This window comes from Tigriopus californicus, chromosome 6 (assembly GCF_007210705.1).
Source record: "Tigriopus californicus strain San Diego chromosome 6, Tcal_SD_v2.1, whole genome shotgun sequence".
NCBI lineage: Eukaryota > Metazoa > Arthropoda > Copepoda > Harpacticoida > Harpacticidae > Tigriopus > Tigriopus californicus.
Window position 1 is genome coordinate 14,153,982 of NC_081445.1, and position 15,577 is coordinate 14,169,558.

Consider the following 15,577-nt stretch of genomic DNA (forward strand, 5'->3'; position numbering starts at 1 on the left):
CCTTCATGGTTTAAACATCCACAATCAAAAAGGGCTAGACTAAAAGAGCGAGGTGGTTAGGTAGCTGGTGGGGAGGAAATATTGCCCTTTGACATTAGCAAGTCGGATCGAATTTCTCAACATTTCACATCTTCCTTAAAATTTACCAAATTGATATCCAAGGTAGAGTTCTTGATTGGATAAGAAGCTTCATTCAGGATAGGAAGGAAGTAGTGAAGGTTGAAGATTTACTTAGGGAAATACATGATGTCAAGTCAGGTGTTCCCCAGGGCTCCATGCTAGAACCTCTCTTTTTATAATATTCGTTGCCCCGCTTCAAAAGCTTAGTATTACTACCAGTCTCTCCTCTTATGCTGACAATACAAAGTTAGTTTCGGGTAGGAATGGCCAAGATTCCAGAAGCCTTGCAAAGGACCTAGAAAGAATCTACTCTTGGATTACTGAGAGTAATATGTCCCTGAGCGAAATGAAATTCCGCTCAATGACCTTCGGGTCAACTCCTTTGAATACATCCCTCGTAGATAATGGAGGTAAAGATATTGAACAGGTCTCATTTATGAAAGATTTAAGTGCAGAACAATGGAAAGTTCGATGAGCATATCCAGTTGAAGGTGGGTAAAGCTTTTCAAATGTGTGGTTGGTGGATATATCACACATTTAAGTCCAGAGATAGCATCAAGAATGTTCACTCTGTTCAACCAAATCTTGAATATGGTTCACCCATTTGGGCTCCAATGAGTTCAGCAGGTTTGCAAAAGGTCGAACCAGTACAAAGATGTTTCTCTACAAACATCACAGGATTGAGAGAGCTCTCATATTGGGAGAGACTAAACAAGGTGGGACTGTACAGTGTTCAGAGAAGGTACGAAAGGTATCTGATACTGTACGTCTTCAAAAGCATCCATGAGCTTTGTCCCAACCCAGGATTTAGGGTCAATTCTAGTGACCATAGAGGCTTAATGCGCATTTTGATAGCACCTTTCAAGCTCTCGTGAATCCAGACTAGTTCAAACAATGAAGTCCACTTCTCTTCTTTCTCGGGCTCCTTCATTGTTTTTTGATTTGCTTCCCTTTAGCTCTGATATTCGTAGGGACTACGTAGGCCGTATTGATCCGGTAGCATCTTTCAAGTCAGACTTGGACCAATTTTTAGATAGCATTCCCGAGCATTCCAGATCAACCCTATATTCAAGGACTAGCTCGGTCTGCCAACTCAAAGTCGTTGGTAGACCAAATATCATATAAAGATTGAAAGGAAATAAGTAGAAGAATATACTCTTTCATTTTCATAGTACTGGGGATTATGTTACCTGCAGCGGTTGGAAAAGCCCGTGAAAAACCAAACCGAAAAAGAAAAAAAGAACAATCGACTTTTACAGAGTTAGCATTGTGATACTATCTCTGGATTTAAACTTGCGAGATATATCCAACTACACATTTGAAAACCTTTGCCAACTTTCAACTTGATGTTTATGGAACTTTCCATCATTTTTGAGCACTAAAACGAAATCTTACACAGATGAGACGTGCTCAATATCCTCACCTCCATCATCATCAACTTTTCATTCGGTTATTGTTTGATATTTGTACAAATTAGTCCTTATCGCACTCCTGAACTTGTTGCTGTCAAAGTGGCTTCTAAAATGTCAGCTAGAAGATGCACTAGATGAAATTGCTGCAATAGTTGCGGGGAATGCTTTAGAGCTGTATTTTTTATTGCAAAGTGCATTTCGCAACTTTATTCGAGCCTTATGTATGGCGTAGAAAGGTAACTGGCTTGGACGGTATGGAATGAACACACAAGTATGCCGAGTGATTTATCACATATGTCCCAACCTCTCATTATAGACGGTATTTCCCCCAGCTGAATTTAAAAAAAAACGAGATGGAGTATCTAAGATTCCACGAGCCAACATTCTTCGGTTCAATAGTTATCCTTCAATAAAGTTCCGTGTTCCCCATAACCACGACTATTATAATCCGATCATTCCACAGTAGGGGCATTTTTTCCGATTTTTCTCTTTTTCTTAATTATACTAAAATGGTCTTCAAAATTTCCCATCTTAATGTTTGCCCATGGTGACACAGTCCAAGGAAATTCTTGTTAATTTTTGGAATAGAAAAGAAAACCTTGCAAACCTGGTGCTGCTTTCGAGGTGGTTCATTCTCTTGATCTGCAACAACAACTATTCATGTACAATTGATTAACAGTGTGCACTGGATCTATTTCAACCCTTGCTTGTCGGTGGGTGTAAATAGGGGTAAGATCAAATGTAGTAATTACAACGGAATTCATTTATGGAAATTGTCACTCAGTATAGCATATGAAATTGTATCATTTTGATATGACCATCCAGCCTCTTGGATGTGTTATGTGATGATGATTATAGACATATGGTAACAAGATAAATGAAGGGCTAATGCAATTTTGGGCTCCTTGCCCAGATCAGTATTGATCAAACCGCAGGAGATATTCGGAATCGTTCTTCTTCTTTCCAATCTGTCAAAGTAGAAATAGACCATTCGCATGTTAATCGAACCTTGGCTGGACGTAAATATATGGACTATACCTCTGAATAACGTTTACTTCTCAGTTTGGACATTCTATCTTGTTCCTTCATTGTCTCAATATGAGAGGGCTCATTCTGCAAAAATATTGTAGAATGAGCTTTATCATCCTGGTGGAAAAAATGTCAGATATGGGAGAAGGACTCACATCAGTAATTTGAAGTAATTCCATTTTCGATTCTTCTGACGACGTGTCACGACCCTTACGCAGTAGCATGTATTGGTTTCTTTTATTGTAAGGACTCCAGTTGATGCCCTGACCCGATGGACCCCATGATGGATCAGATCTCAGTCGCCTAGGAAACATTAGTATTGGAATGGCCGGTTTCATATTGATGGCTCATGCAACAATCAAAATAATAAGTTTGGTAGGCGTACAACTGTAAAGGACTGTGGAAAAAGACAGCCGTCATTCTAATGGAAATTTCGATTTTCTGCCTTGAAAAGATCTCTAACTTGAAAATTTACTAAATTCATCACTTTAACTTTTTACACTTTGTTTCTTGAATTTTGTTCTTCAGGCATGATTCAAGTGCACTATCAAAACTTATATCTTTTTGTTCAATCAAAGGTTAAAGTTTCTTAACTTAAGCACATTGAGTAACATATCTACTTGTGAAATGACATTTCACAGAAATAATAACAGTAACGAATTTTATCAAGAGCCCTGACATTAAACACCTTTAGAGCTCAATTGAAGCAAAATGTACATAAAAGTATTTCGAGCACCTTGGATAACGAGTTCAGGATGTCAATGATACGAGGGCTAACATAAACGCCAAGCTTTTCTGTCAGCCCAAGCTAAATGGGGAAAAGCTATGCTTGATTGCTTAATTAAATCTAGAAAAGCGCCGTCTGTCGGGCAGAATCTAAATAAGTTTGTGTAGGAATCCAATTAACATGGTAGATAAAGACACGCATAAATTTCTGATGGAACGTCAAACTAATGCTTTATGAGACGTCAAAATGTAAGAAGAGCCAAAGGGAAACATTGAAATGCAACTTGTCAAGAAACTCCACGAAAGCAAAACATAATCTCATGACTCATCTAATTACCCTTTATCCTCGAATGGGCTGTCTTTGGATTGTCTGATCAAGTCTTGGACAGGACTGGAAATTTAGATGAAGAACAACAGAGGTACAAACAGAGATACAAATTACAGCCAAATACAGGATGCATTTGGTAACAGGCATAGAATCCACCAACCTCAGCAACCTGTACTCCTCTCGTTTGGCGTTGGCAGGTGATTTTGCCCAAAGCCCCTTGCTTGGGCTCAGCTCTTGCGGTATCTCAGTCCGCTTTCCATAGTTCCGCCACAATTTTCCAAAACCTGTGTCAATTCAACTCATTTTAAACAACATAGACACCCTGACCGTTTGAAAACACCTACCTGCTTTGGGCGGTAAGTTTGAACGCTGATTCCGGTCCAGGACGGTTTCGAGATTGAAAAGGAGGTCCCTGAGATTTCCGAACATATCAGGATCTGAGTCGCCTTGGGATCGCTTTGCTGTTGCATGCGAAAACGTTTCCAGGACATCAACAGGCCCATATTGATGCCTTGGAACATTCAAAGGCGACGGGATTTCATCCAAGGAATCGATCTTAATCGTAGCTAAAAAGTGCTGTTTCTCATGAGCCAATTACAAGTCATTTGAGAAGAATGAATTGTATCTAGGTTGTGTGAACTGAAGTCTATTGGGGGACAATGTTAAAGGACTAAGATAGCAGGTTCTTACCTCTGGAGATTGCAGAGTAGGATAAAATCACAACCACGATTGCTTGAAATGGACCCCTCATCATCCTTGGATGGACTGAGGCTAGAAAGGTATTTGCGCAACTATTTATGAGACATTTTCCATCATAGCTGTCATGAGAACCCCTTAGTCTTGAAGTGATGAGTAAAAAAACATTCAAGTCCCTCTCACATTGTGGCCTTTCATTTCATTAACGTTAACACAAAATTCGTTACAGCTAGACGAGCGAGTAAGTGAAAAAAAAAGAAACAGCGCTCTTGCCGGATACAAAAATGCATGTAACTGCTAAAACTACTTTTAGTCTCCCCCTTACAACTCAAAACTAAAATTCCAAACTAAACCAATCCATAAGTTTCAAGCTGTCCAAGAATAAGTTTGATTACCTCCAGAAAAAGTTGCATCATTCTTGAACTATCATCATGCATTCATTGACGTTTCTGTCACTTGTAGTAGAATTGATCATTAATGGCACCAAAGGTCATTGATTGATTTTACTTTAGATCAAATTATCAATTGGACAAGGGGATGTTGGAGACATTTTGAGGTTTCGAGATTACTAACCAATTTTTGGTCTACTGTGCGATAACCATCTCAATAGTACGAGTATTTCCCAAAAATAGCATATTTTTGTTCCGGACCCATCGAAATCGTAACGATCTGTACCCCAAAAGTAATGCCAAAGAAACTGAAAATGTCAAATGCTTGGCAGGATTTGAGGCCAAGCACTTAGAAGTGAAATAAGGTACTTAAATAGCTCGCCGACCCCACTTGTTAATGTGGACGTCTTCCCTCCTCCCACCATTTGGACATTCCTCCCCTTTCCCATACAACGCCCCCCAAAACGCAAATAAGACGATGGGACTATTTCAAACGGAACCATTCCACCCATTCCTCAAATAGAAGGAACCTGGAACACCAAGGGCTTGCTTAGACATCATACACGTCCTATCTCCGAGGGGAAACCGCGGCTTTGAAAATGAAGCGCCTCCTGAGGGTAAGTAGTCCAAGTCCCTTTGACTCTAACTTTGAACGAACCATTAACAAGAAGCCTGTGGCCCTAAAGCCCTATTAGGAGTGCCTGCCTGGTGCAGTGAAGAGAATTGATCAGTGTCATTCATGGAAAGAAACACTCGCCGTGAACGCAATCATTTATAATGTAACCATTCTATTGCTTATTATAAAGCGATTCACAAAGTTCTCTTCCGACCGACTCTGTGTGACATTTTGTTACTGTAGTCGTCACTGTACATCCGGGAGGATCCTGGATCCGACCTTTTGGGCCCTTGGGTTGTTGCAGGAAGTTGTGAGTCGGACATCCTCGAGCTTTCAAATCGATGTCGGGATCCGCCCTCCAACCTAAAGAGAGACAAGGCCGAGTTTAAAAATATATGTGAATGGCTCTGTTGTCTTAAATAGCCCTTTGTAAATGGGGGTAGGTAAACGGGTTGTGCATCCGGGTAGCGCAAGTAGACTTTGACCATACTGGTTCTATGACTCAAAGGCGCAAACCGCGAACTCAGATCCAATCTGTTACTTACGCCATCCTTATCTTTCTTACTTTTGAAAACCTATTTTCTTGTATTTCGAGATCTTTCGTTGCTATTGTTGTTGCCCTGATATTCTTTAGGAATATGTCAGGCTTGGTACATTAATAAGACTTAAATTGGACTCCCATAAATCGGTTTTTGAACAAAACTAAGAAGACATTTTTAATTGAATCCATGAACTAGCAGATGTGAGCACAAATTTTGGGAGGTTGCTGGGTCGCTTTTCAATACAGTCGAGGTACTAAAAACACCAAGATATAATGCGCAATGTTGGATAAAAAACTTTTCTAAGATTTCAAAAGGCCTTTTGTAAAACTAGAAAATCCTACCGTAGGAAAATGAAGTCAAAAACAGCTTTTTTTCGGCTAAACAGAATTTCTTAAGCATGTTAAAGACTAAAACTGACAGTTTTATGGAATTTCAATGCGACATGGACCATTCTATTAGTGAATAAATGAATTGGAACTCTAATCAATTCCTTGACAATAAAACTATTAAGCATGAAAAGTACGAGTGACCTCTCAAAATATGATGGTGACGTCATCTTTCTCTCGGTTTCAATGTCCCAAAAGCGGCCAAAAAGGCCGAAAATAATTGATTACCGTAAAACAATTAAATTCAGTTTTTAATCGATTCTTGGGAACGAGTTCCCAGGAAGTCGTGTTATGTTTGATACAATCTTTGATCAAATAATAGCACCTATGGATAATAGTTTGAATTGGCCGCTTTAAGACATCCCTGAACGTAAGGTAAGTCAGGTATAGCCAACAAAAAACATCACGACTCCGTTTAAACCTTCTCATAAGTTCATCTAAAACATAAAATCGTCGAATAGGTACGGGCAAAACGTTGTAGAGAGCAGCAGCTCTGTTCAAGGCCAAAATCGCCGAAAGGTTGCAATTGCATTCAAAATGGAAAAAAACAGATACTTGCATTTGATTCCGATTGAGCATTACACGCATCTCAGAAAAAACCGTCATTTCTCGCAGAATTACTTTGTCCCCAAAATACTTGATGGCATCATCTATAGTCAAAACATTTCTAGATTTTTTGGCACTGAGAGTGGACAAATGATGACCAAAAACGACCAAATATGAGTTTTGGTTCGGCTCTCGTCATTCTAAATGTTGGTTAAGGTTTAATTTGCTTCCACAGCTTGAGTCACCAATTAAGTACAGACATCATCAAAACAACCAAGAAAAGAAGTTTGATTCTTTTTATCCTTTAAAACCATTACGTTTATATACATTTTGGCTTTCCTTGAGAAGCCTTGCAAATCCTTTTGATCAATTACAGTTGGACTTTCTAGTACTGCAAAATAAGATTTCTATCACTTTTGAACGGATATCAGCTACGTGTATATTACAGATTGATCCCGTCAATCAAAGACCATCAGTTGGAATGTTCGAACCAACGACAAATATTCTACCCACAGTGGCATGCATCATTGGGATGTGGAACAGGAACTAGATTTGTGTATCATATTTAAGTGGGAAGCACTTGGTTGAGGAGAAAGAGCCTCCTGACCTTCTCATTGACGTGAATCAGTGGAGCGAAGAAACAAATAAGACATAAATAAATCTTGAGGTCATACGCTCATTGTAGGTCATACTTTTGGTCATTACACTTTTGGTAATCGTCCTCTTCTGGACATGGAGTGAAACGTTGTGCTGCAAGGTGTCACAACTTGAACCCCAATGCATACATGCACTTCTAGAAATATGAACTTTGATCAGGTATCCCTGTCAAATTGGTTTACTATTGTTTAGAACAAATATGAGTCCACTTTTTTCTGAACACATTAGTAAAAAAGGCACTTAGCTCGGCGCTAAGGCAAGGCACTCCTAAAACATTTACTACTTGATTGATTCATCACTATAATTTTGGGAAATAGGAGATTAAAGAGGGAAAATATGATGACGTCACCATCTTTTTGCGAGAAGTCACTGCCTCACTTAAGGTGCAAACATATAATAAATGATAAGATAATACGAAACTTTTGTTAAATTTTCAATTTTATGGTTAAAAAAATCTAAAAGCAACATCAAGAAGTCTAGAAATAGCGTTTTCGGCTTAAAAGCTTAAACGTTGACACGTGTCGATAGGTAAAAATGAGGTACTTTAACAAGAGGAAATGTTCGAGGATTTATTATATGTTTGCACAAATCGCCTGGAATTGCATTTCAAACCTAAAACAATAGCGTTTTCGGCTTAAAAGCTTAAACGTTGACACGTGTCGATAGGTAAAAATGAGGTACTTTAACAAGAGGAAATGTTCGAGGATTTATTAGTTCCGAAGTTAAATCGCCTGGAATTGCATTTCAAACCTAAAACAAGGAAAATTTAAGCACAAAAGTACAGGTGACTTTCCCAAAATACGCTCTCACGACATGAATGTACACATCATCCACCAAACTATGACCAAAAAGTAAAACGTTTGTGACTAGGGACGTGCCAGAATTGCAATACAAAATTCACATGATCAATCAGACGTATCCGAATCGACTATCTACGGTTTTACGGCTTATGAATTCTGCTTTCGTGCCTGTGTCGGTTTACCCATTAAATAGACAATTTTCCTGATACAAATATGCTATTTTAGGTCATTGTTAATGCTCAAGCACTATCACTCACTCAAGAGGGCGGGTGGGTACCTGTCATAAATTACCATACCACGCGCTGCACTAGCCTCATCTTATATTCGGCGGAACAAAATGGTGTGACTCAAAATGTCACGTCACAGTCAAATATAACCATTATTAACGAGTCCATTCCACTCCCTTCTAAATTTACCCATTAAGTGAAAACTCCCACAGGACATCTTGCTCTCATTACTGTTATTAGGAAGAGACTTCACAGGATGCACATTCATGCCCGAAAGCAAAGGAGAATAGTATTACCAACCAGGTGGATAAAAAAGGGTCTACTCTGTCCTTAACAACCATGTTTTAAGTACTCGGCAAGAGACCTCAAATAAACAGGGGCAAACATTCACTTTTAGTACTGAAACTACCAAACTTTGAACAAAAGGCTTTGACATGATCTAATTACAATAGCTCGAACCATGAACCTCTCGATGCTCGTATATGTATTCTACATTTCATTGCGGGCCTTATAATCCCGAATCGCGATTGAAGTCAGGACAGAAATAGATGTGTACTCTACTGATTACGACTGGCCTCTCTAATTCATTGAAACGGTATACAACAGGTATGTGTAAGTTTTCTTGAAGTCACAATTTCTGTAACACTTAGCACATAAAAGACTTCACAACGTCGAATGTAATCCACAGTAGTTGCAAATTTACAACTCTATATCCATAGTAATAGTTCATACACTAATGAACCGACATTGTCGGATCTGAACGACAAAAATCAAGAGCTGCCGTCGCTTTTGTGCTCCTTTCAAGATCTTTTTTCTAGTGTAAACCTGTGGTTCTTTCGAGTCAAGCCCTTTCTACCCACCTTTCAATGTGGTATTATTGCATTCATATTTCAATTGCAAAAATCTCACCGAAGGTTTTAGCTGCATTTGTTCGTTTCCAGCCCAATGCCTCTAATTCCCTGTCTTTCATTTCACGTATCAATTTACAATTTTGCTTATTTTCTTGGAACGGACCGATCATTTAAATCCCACTTTTATTGATTACAGATTACAGAGTACTTAGACAATGATAGTGATGTTGAGAAAATGTCTAAATTAAGGTTGTTCAGAGAATATAAAACATAATCTTATAGGATTGACGCCAAATTATAAAGGGAAAAAAAAAATTTGGAAGGACACAGAGATCAATTATTGAACATTTCAACGAATTTTGAGCTTCTCAACAATTTGGTTGATTAGGGAGTGAAAAGGGGATTGTCAAGTTAAAAGCTTCGCCCTTGCTTTATCTATTTGATTCCTGACTTATATTTTTGGATGTGTGAATGAAGGAGTAATCTGACATTTGAAATTTGGCAAATAAACATTATCATTAAACATTAAAATCAAGGTTTTCACAACTATAATAGCAATTATAGTGGCTCTATTCACAACAAAATCTATTGACTTTTCTGAGTTCAAAAATGTACCGCGCATGATTTCCATGCCTATAATTTCTATTGAAATATTGATTTCCGTTCGCCTTTACTATCCCAATTGTAAATACAAACATAAGTAATCGACATTGCCCTTTAAAGTCAAAAGTCGTTCTAAAGCGTTGAATTTGAAGCAAATCGTCACTTGGTGAGATCGGATAGACGAAGATTGAAAACCCGGTTTAACGTACCTTTCGTGGATCCTTTGGTGAGGTTCATCGCTACGGCGAATCTGATACGAACGCGACGAGCTTCTAGGCGGATCATCTCTGGGCGGAGAAATGGGCTTGCGCTTCTTGCGCAGAGGCTCGCGAGACGAAGATAATGAAGAAGGCGGGGCCGCCGGGAATCTGGTTGTAGCTACAAATGGTCGGACTGCTCCGGAAGGCGGGGTTGACGGGACCCGTTTGGTCACTTGGACCCGCTCGAGAATCGGATCATCCGGCGAGACGATTTGACGAATTTTGGATCCATCAGATAGAGTGCGGACCATAATGTATTTCTTCTTCTTGGGACGGCTCTCCTCTACGGGATTTGATTTGTTGGATTTGGAGCTTGATCCGTTGGTGGGTGTGGCTTGACCCACACGTTTGAACACGGATCGAACTGTGGTGTCCTCTGGAGGTCGCATGGACACCGACCGGGACGAAGAAATCTGGTTAAAACCATGAACTTATTATTTATTTATTTTTTAACAAAAACGGCCTTTGCAACAACGACAATCTACGAGGGGTTTGACAACCAGAACGAGACCGTTTCACTAAATTTCAGTTTATCTGTTTGGTAAAAATTTAAAGCAGTATTTGTACCAATTATTGGTCATCAATTAGGGAAAAAATCCGTGGATCGTACGTATATTTGCCATTGGAAATCTTGAAAACAAGTTCAGGATGAGAGATTAGGAAAACCAACAAATTTTCCAAACATCATTTCAAGTCTCACACCCTTCACCCATTTGAAAAAGTGTCTAGTCTAGTACCTTACTTTGTAGAATGGCCACAATCAGCGATGATTACGTGTTCTCTACAAGTGGACCGACAATGTTGTATTATTGTAGTGTTTCAGTGCTTTTCTTTCACTATTTCATCAATATACATATCTTTCGTTTTTTTAAATATTGAGACAAAGCCGAATATTATTGACAAATCCCTCGTACCAATTTGCCATCCATTTGAGGTCTCTGGGGATTTGCATCCCTCTTAGTAGTAGGTTTTAGATATTTCCCAAACAACAATCAAAGAGCCTTACACGCCGAGAAAGTTTACGCTTTAGCCTGATTTTGAGCCAACCCACCAACCAAAGAAACTAGGCCTCAAACAATCTCCTCCGATGATGAGTTATTACCTCGGGTTGAGTAACGGGCACATCTGCTAAACGTCGGAATACGTTATCCTTCTTGAACTCGGCGAATCGACGAGGCGCGGGTGGGCCTAAACGGGCGGACACCGTGGGCGGGCTCACCGGGTTAGCATTGCTCTGAGAACGTGAGCGATCACGCTCATGATCGCCCGACGGCCTCCGGGACATCGCGGGCAATGGATGAGTATCCTTGGCCATGGTGGAGTCGGGGTTCATGACTGGTGTTACAGCGGGTCGACTCCCGGCGGCCGTGGGGGGCGTGGCCAAAGCATGCGAGGCCGAGGATCCCTGGAGGACACGGTGCGAGGTCATGTTGCCCTGGACTTCTTTGGCATGCTTGAGAATGGCAATGATGTCGCCCAAGACCGTGATGCCCATATCTCGGAGATATTCCTGCCACGAGATTCGAAAGGGTGTTAAAAATATCGTGGCTTTTCATGAATTCTTCAACAGGCTTCAAAGAAGCTATAAAGCGAGCAAATATGTGTACATTGGCTTTCCTCTCATTGGCCGGTTATAAAGGAGCTCACTGAGCCAAGTTAATGCCAAGGGATAGGTTAATATGCTCAAAGCAAGCCGTACCCAGGATACTTTAAAGTTGGTTATATATTTATTTTAATAGTGGTAAATCATTCTCAAGATTATTAGTTTTCAAAGGTTTCAAGGTTGAGCTTGACGTTTAACGGATTTGGGCGAGAGCTATTTTGGGGATCGAAGACGTGTTCAAGCATGGTCGTTGAAGAAACTAAGTTCGATTTCAACGAGGTCTGGTATCGAACATCATTAATGGAAATTGGTCAATTAGCTTGACTAGCCGATGCCAAGATCATCAGGAATAGCATGAACTTCGGTCTTTTTTAAAAGCTTCGAGACTCATTGAAAACCAGATTGACCACACACATTCTTTCCGTGGTCATTCCTCTGCCCGACCAAACCATCTTGCAAACGTCCTCAATGAATTGGACCCAAATCAGCTCAAGTCGAACTTTACCGGCTGCCGGATGGTATTCAAAATGAGTCGACTATTTCAATACTTAACCCTGATCAGGCCCTTCCAAGAATTCGAGAATAACATTTAGGTTGGTCTTTTCTCCAGGAGTTAATGTAACAACAGAATGGGTTAACTCTTAGTCCTGCAGTAAAAAAAAAAGCAAAACATGTTTCCTCTCCACCAATAAGTTAGCAATGCTTCTTTTGAAGTTGGAGGCCAATTATTGTCGTTTAACATCTAGACTTGAAGAGTCATTCATAACGTTGTGGGTTTGGTTCGGTTTTATAAGCAGTAGCACCGGCCCACCCATGAATTGCTAGAGAAGGACGTCGGCACAAAAAGCTTGGCTTTCATGAAATTTAAAAAGTCGATTATATTCATAATCCAGCAAATCATTCATCCATGCTTGTGATTTGAATGACCCCCCCAAACATGCAGGATTGCCCAAAACCCACCCGTCGGGTTAAGAAAAACAACCCATGGGCTGTTTTTGGTTTTTTTTTATATTTTATTCATCTTATTTTCCTACAACCTTCGTCTTTCTTTGGCTGTAATTGGATCAAGAATAGAACTGGCCCCTGGAAATGTGTCAATTTTCTAAACTAAAATGGTAAAAAAAACCTGAATTCAGTATTGTTGTTCTTTTCTTAATGTTTCATGGTGGCAAAGCTTGAGTAATGGCACGTTGCTTGCAGAGTGACGCTGAAGGTAACGTGTTACAATTTTGCAAAAGAAACGATATGAGTAACGGAGCGGGGTTTTAGCCCTCCCATTACCGTTTTCCATACAAGGGAAGGAGAAAATATAGAATGGTTTCCGATTTTTGAGAACTTCCGACTCAAATGCAATGACTTACTTGCTACACTGTTGTGCTTCTTGGCCTGAAGCATTGGTTTGGAATCAGTAGGGTTAATTTATTAAAAGCTTCAACTTCTCAACGTTTTGCCTCTTTTTGCCTCCAAATTGAGACAAGTCCTATCAGTAACGCGTTACTTTTTCTTTGGCAAAAATACCGTTAAGGGAGTAATTTTTTCACTAACGGCTCTAGCTCTACTGGGTTGTCTTTGGCTCAAACTAAAACAAGAAGCTAGAACAAAAATTTCATTTCATATTTAAAACGAATTCAAACTGCCCCTTAAAAGCCAATCAAATCGCCGTGGGAACATGATCCGATGGGGAAACGAGCTCACTTTGTTGAGATCCAGGAGCATTTCCATGGAGATTCGATGCGAATGAAAGGTTTGGGCGTATTGGGCCGATTCGCGCGAGGGAATTCCCGCCCCCACGAAGAACTCCACCCATTCGCCCACACTTGTGCTCATTGTGAATATCCACCGACACTGACTGGGGGCCCCCAATCACAGGCCTTATCGGGGATCGTCAATCCAGGGGCATGCTCACAGCGAGTTCACCCAAGAAAGAAGCTGACTGGAGGGAGGGACGAATTTCCGGAAGATGGGAGTAGTGCTGGTGATTTCTGATCGGCTCTAGTTAAAAGAATTGTCCCATCAGGATCAGCTGAGGCCAGGGCAATCGGCTTGAATACAGGTTGCGTGGATTTTTCGATCTAAATACTAACAACGTGATAACGTCAGCGTCTACTAGGTCACTCATAGGTAAACGTTATTCTCCACCGATTAGTGGCAGTGCTACTTTTTTAAACTTAACCTAACCCTACCTAACCTAACACGATATTAATAGCCTTTAAGGCCTCTCTCCAAACCTTTCTAACAGTTTGTCACAAATTTACAAATGAGCACCGCCAAAAAATCGGTGGAGAATAACGTTTATCGTCACTCATATAACAGGGCTGGCAAAACGGTGGTTTAAGGCAGCCAGAGACCCCCAAAAGGTTGAAAACAAGATTTTAATTGAAACATGTTATTCCATGCTTTTTGCACAGATTCTTACAGGATGTTGATTTTCATTTGATCAGACTGACGTAAAGTTTTGATTGTTGTCAAGACTTTTTCAGGATTCGGCTGAATATGTAAGGAAATTGAGCATTTTCTTTCAAAATGGCCAACACTTCCCAGTGAAAATGTAAAAAATGGTTTAAAAAAATATCTATGCCATGACTAAGCTTGGTTGTGACTAAAAATCTGTCGTTGCAATATCCTTTTTGTAGACAGAGAAAAACGTAAAACAATGATTTAGCAAAGATCAGGGGACAACCGTTTTAACAAATAATAGTTGCCTCAGATAAAAAGAAGCAAATGACATTAATAAACATCTAAGGGAAGTATTCCAGATCCATCAAGAATATCAAGACAACAACAAGGGAATTGTCCATTTTGCAACATATTTTCTTAAGTTTTGAAAAGCTTTGGTGGTCAACTACCAGAACATGCCACTTTACAAAAACATGCCATATTTTTTTTTTGCTTTGCATGCCATAAGAGTCCCAAATATGCTGGGTGTGTACGTTTTTGTGTTTTTTCGTCTTGGAACTCCCAGCGCAATGAACAAATAAAGTCACAGAACCTCTAATTTTGCCAATGCCACTTCAAGTTTGGGCAAGTTGATCAAGCAAGTGAACTTTTGATCTTCATCAAGCCCGTATGTTTTTTGTAAGTTACAGTTTCTCAAATGGTGTTACGTAAAAAGCATATTTTCTTTTTTTTCCCCAAGCTTTTATACAGATTCTAAGTTTTAGATTACATTTTTCTGGAAATCATGATCTCTTTTTGTTCAAATATTACCACATAAAACGAGTTTTGAAAGTGCTTGTTTGGGCCTCTCCCCACGATCTTTTCTGACTAGTTTACGTTTTCATACTTTGCACGAGGGTCTCAAATAAAGTTTTTTGATCTTGGTATATAATCTTACAATGATTAGTAATAAGTAGACCTCGAAATAAAGGTTTTTTTAATGCTTTAAATGCTTTTTTAAGTTGTGAAAAACGCGAAAAAAAGTTGTTGCTATGGGAAAAAGGTTGTTACAATGGCAAAAAAAATCGTTTTAGTCTCTTTAGCCTTTTTGCTGCATCCTTCTGTTACAAAAGATGGGCACTCAACTGCATTTCTTTTATTTCATTTACAACTTGAGATTTCTCTCCCGCCCTGTTTGACATTAAGCCCCTTTCTTTTATTGGTACGGATATTGCGGAAGACAATGAGGAATGATATTTAAAGGTTAGGTGATTCCTTTTTTTCTTACCGCGGGGAGATGAAATAGTGTCACGGGGCCGGTCGGGCACTCTTAGGCGGCTTGGACTAGCTTGAGCCGTTACGCGTGTTTTTTTCCTTTTTTAGCCCTACCGTGACCTTAACCATGAATAT

The 15,577-nt window shown here is 39.7% G+C and overlaps 2 protein-coding genes across 3 annotated transcripts; both read right to left on the reverse strand.

The window, feature by feature from the left end:
• Nucleotides 1–2,130: 2,130 nt before the first annotated feature.
• On the reverse strand, nucleotides 2,131–4,478 carry LOC131882632 (uncharacterized). Of its 2 annotated transcripts, XM_059229839.1 has the most exons (7): nucleotides 4,306–4,477; nucleotides 3,960–4,181; nucleotides 3,776–3,899; nucleotides 3,625–3,678; nucleotides 2,717–2,864; nucleotides 2,571–2,645; nucleotides 2,132–2,500 (listed from the first exon to the last, which is right to left on the reverse strand). In XM_059229839.1, exons 1-7 carry the CDS (start codon nucleotides 4,367–4,369, stop codon nucleotides 2,447–2,449), a joined length of 741 nt encoding a protein of 246 aa, XP_059085822.1. In that variant the 5' UTR covers nucleotides 4,370–4,477; the 3' UTR covers nucleotides 2,132–2,446. The 2 variants fall into 2 exon arrangements, with proteins under 2 accessions (XP_059085823.1, XP_059085822.1); XM_059229840.1 differs by lacking the exon at nucleotides 3,625–3,678 and having other exon boundaries at nucleotides 2,131–2,500; nucleotides 4,306–4,478.
• Nucleotides 4,479–5,459: 981 nt separating this feature from the next.
• LOC131882630 (uncharacterized protein C19orf47 homolog) lies at nucleotides 5,460–13,797 on the reverse strand. The gene is made up of 4 exons (XM_059229837.1): nucleotides 13,487–13,797; nucleotides 11,291–11,698; nucleotides 10,138–10,601; nucleotides 5,460–5,679 (listed from the first exon to the last, which is right to left on the reverse strand). The coding sequence occupies exons 1-4, from the start codon at nucleotides 13,616–13,618 to the stop codon at nucleotides 5,511–5,513; spliced, it is 1,173 nt and encodes a 390-aa protein (XP_059085820.1). The 5' UTR covers nucleotides 13,619–13,797; the 3' UTR covers nucleotides 5,460–5,510.
• Between the last annotated feature and the right edge of the window lie 1,780 nt (nucleotides 13,798–15,577).

Excerpts from the sequence above, each read along its gene's own strand:
- LOC131882632 (XM_059229839.1), bottom strand. The coding sequence starts at position 4,369 with ATGATGAGGGGTCCATTTCAAGCAATCGTGGTTGTGATTTTATCCTAC. Across the intron at positions 2,865-3,624 it reads AGCCCATTCGAGGATAAAGG|GCGACTGAGATCTGATCCAT; the intron begins GTAATTAGATGA and ends AATGTTTCCTAG. Across the intron at positions 2,646-2,716 it reads AATTACTTCAAATTACTGAT|AATGAGCCCTCTCATATTGA; the intron begins GTGAGTCCTTCT and ends ATATTTTTGCAG.
- LOC131882630 (XM_059229837.1), bottom strand. The coding sequence starts at position 13,618 with ATGAGCACAAGTGTGGGCGAATGGGTGGAGTTCTTCGTGGGGGCGGGA. Across the intron at positions 11,699-13,486 it reads TGCTCCTGGATCTCAACAAA|GAATATCTCCGAGATATGGG; the intron begins GTGAGCTCGTTT and ends ATCTCGTGGCAG. Across the intron at positions 5,680-10,137 it reads CACCAAAGGATCCACGAAAG|GTTGGAGGGCGGATCCCGAC; the intron begins GTACGTTAAACC and ends GTCTCTCTTTAG.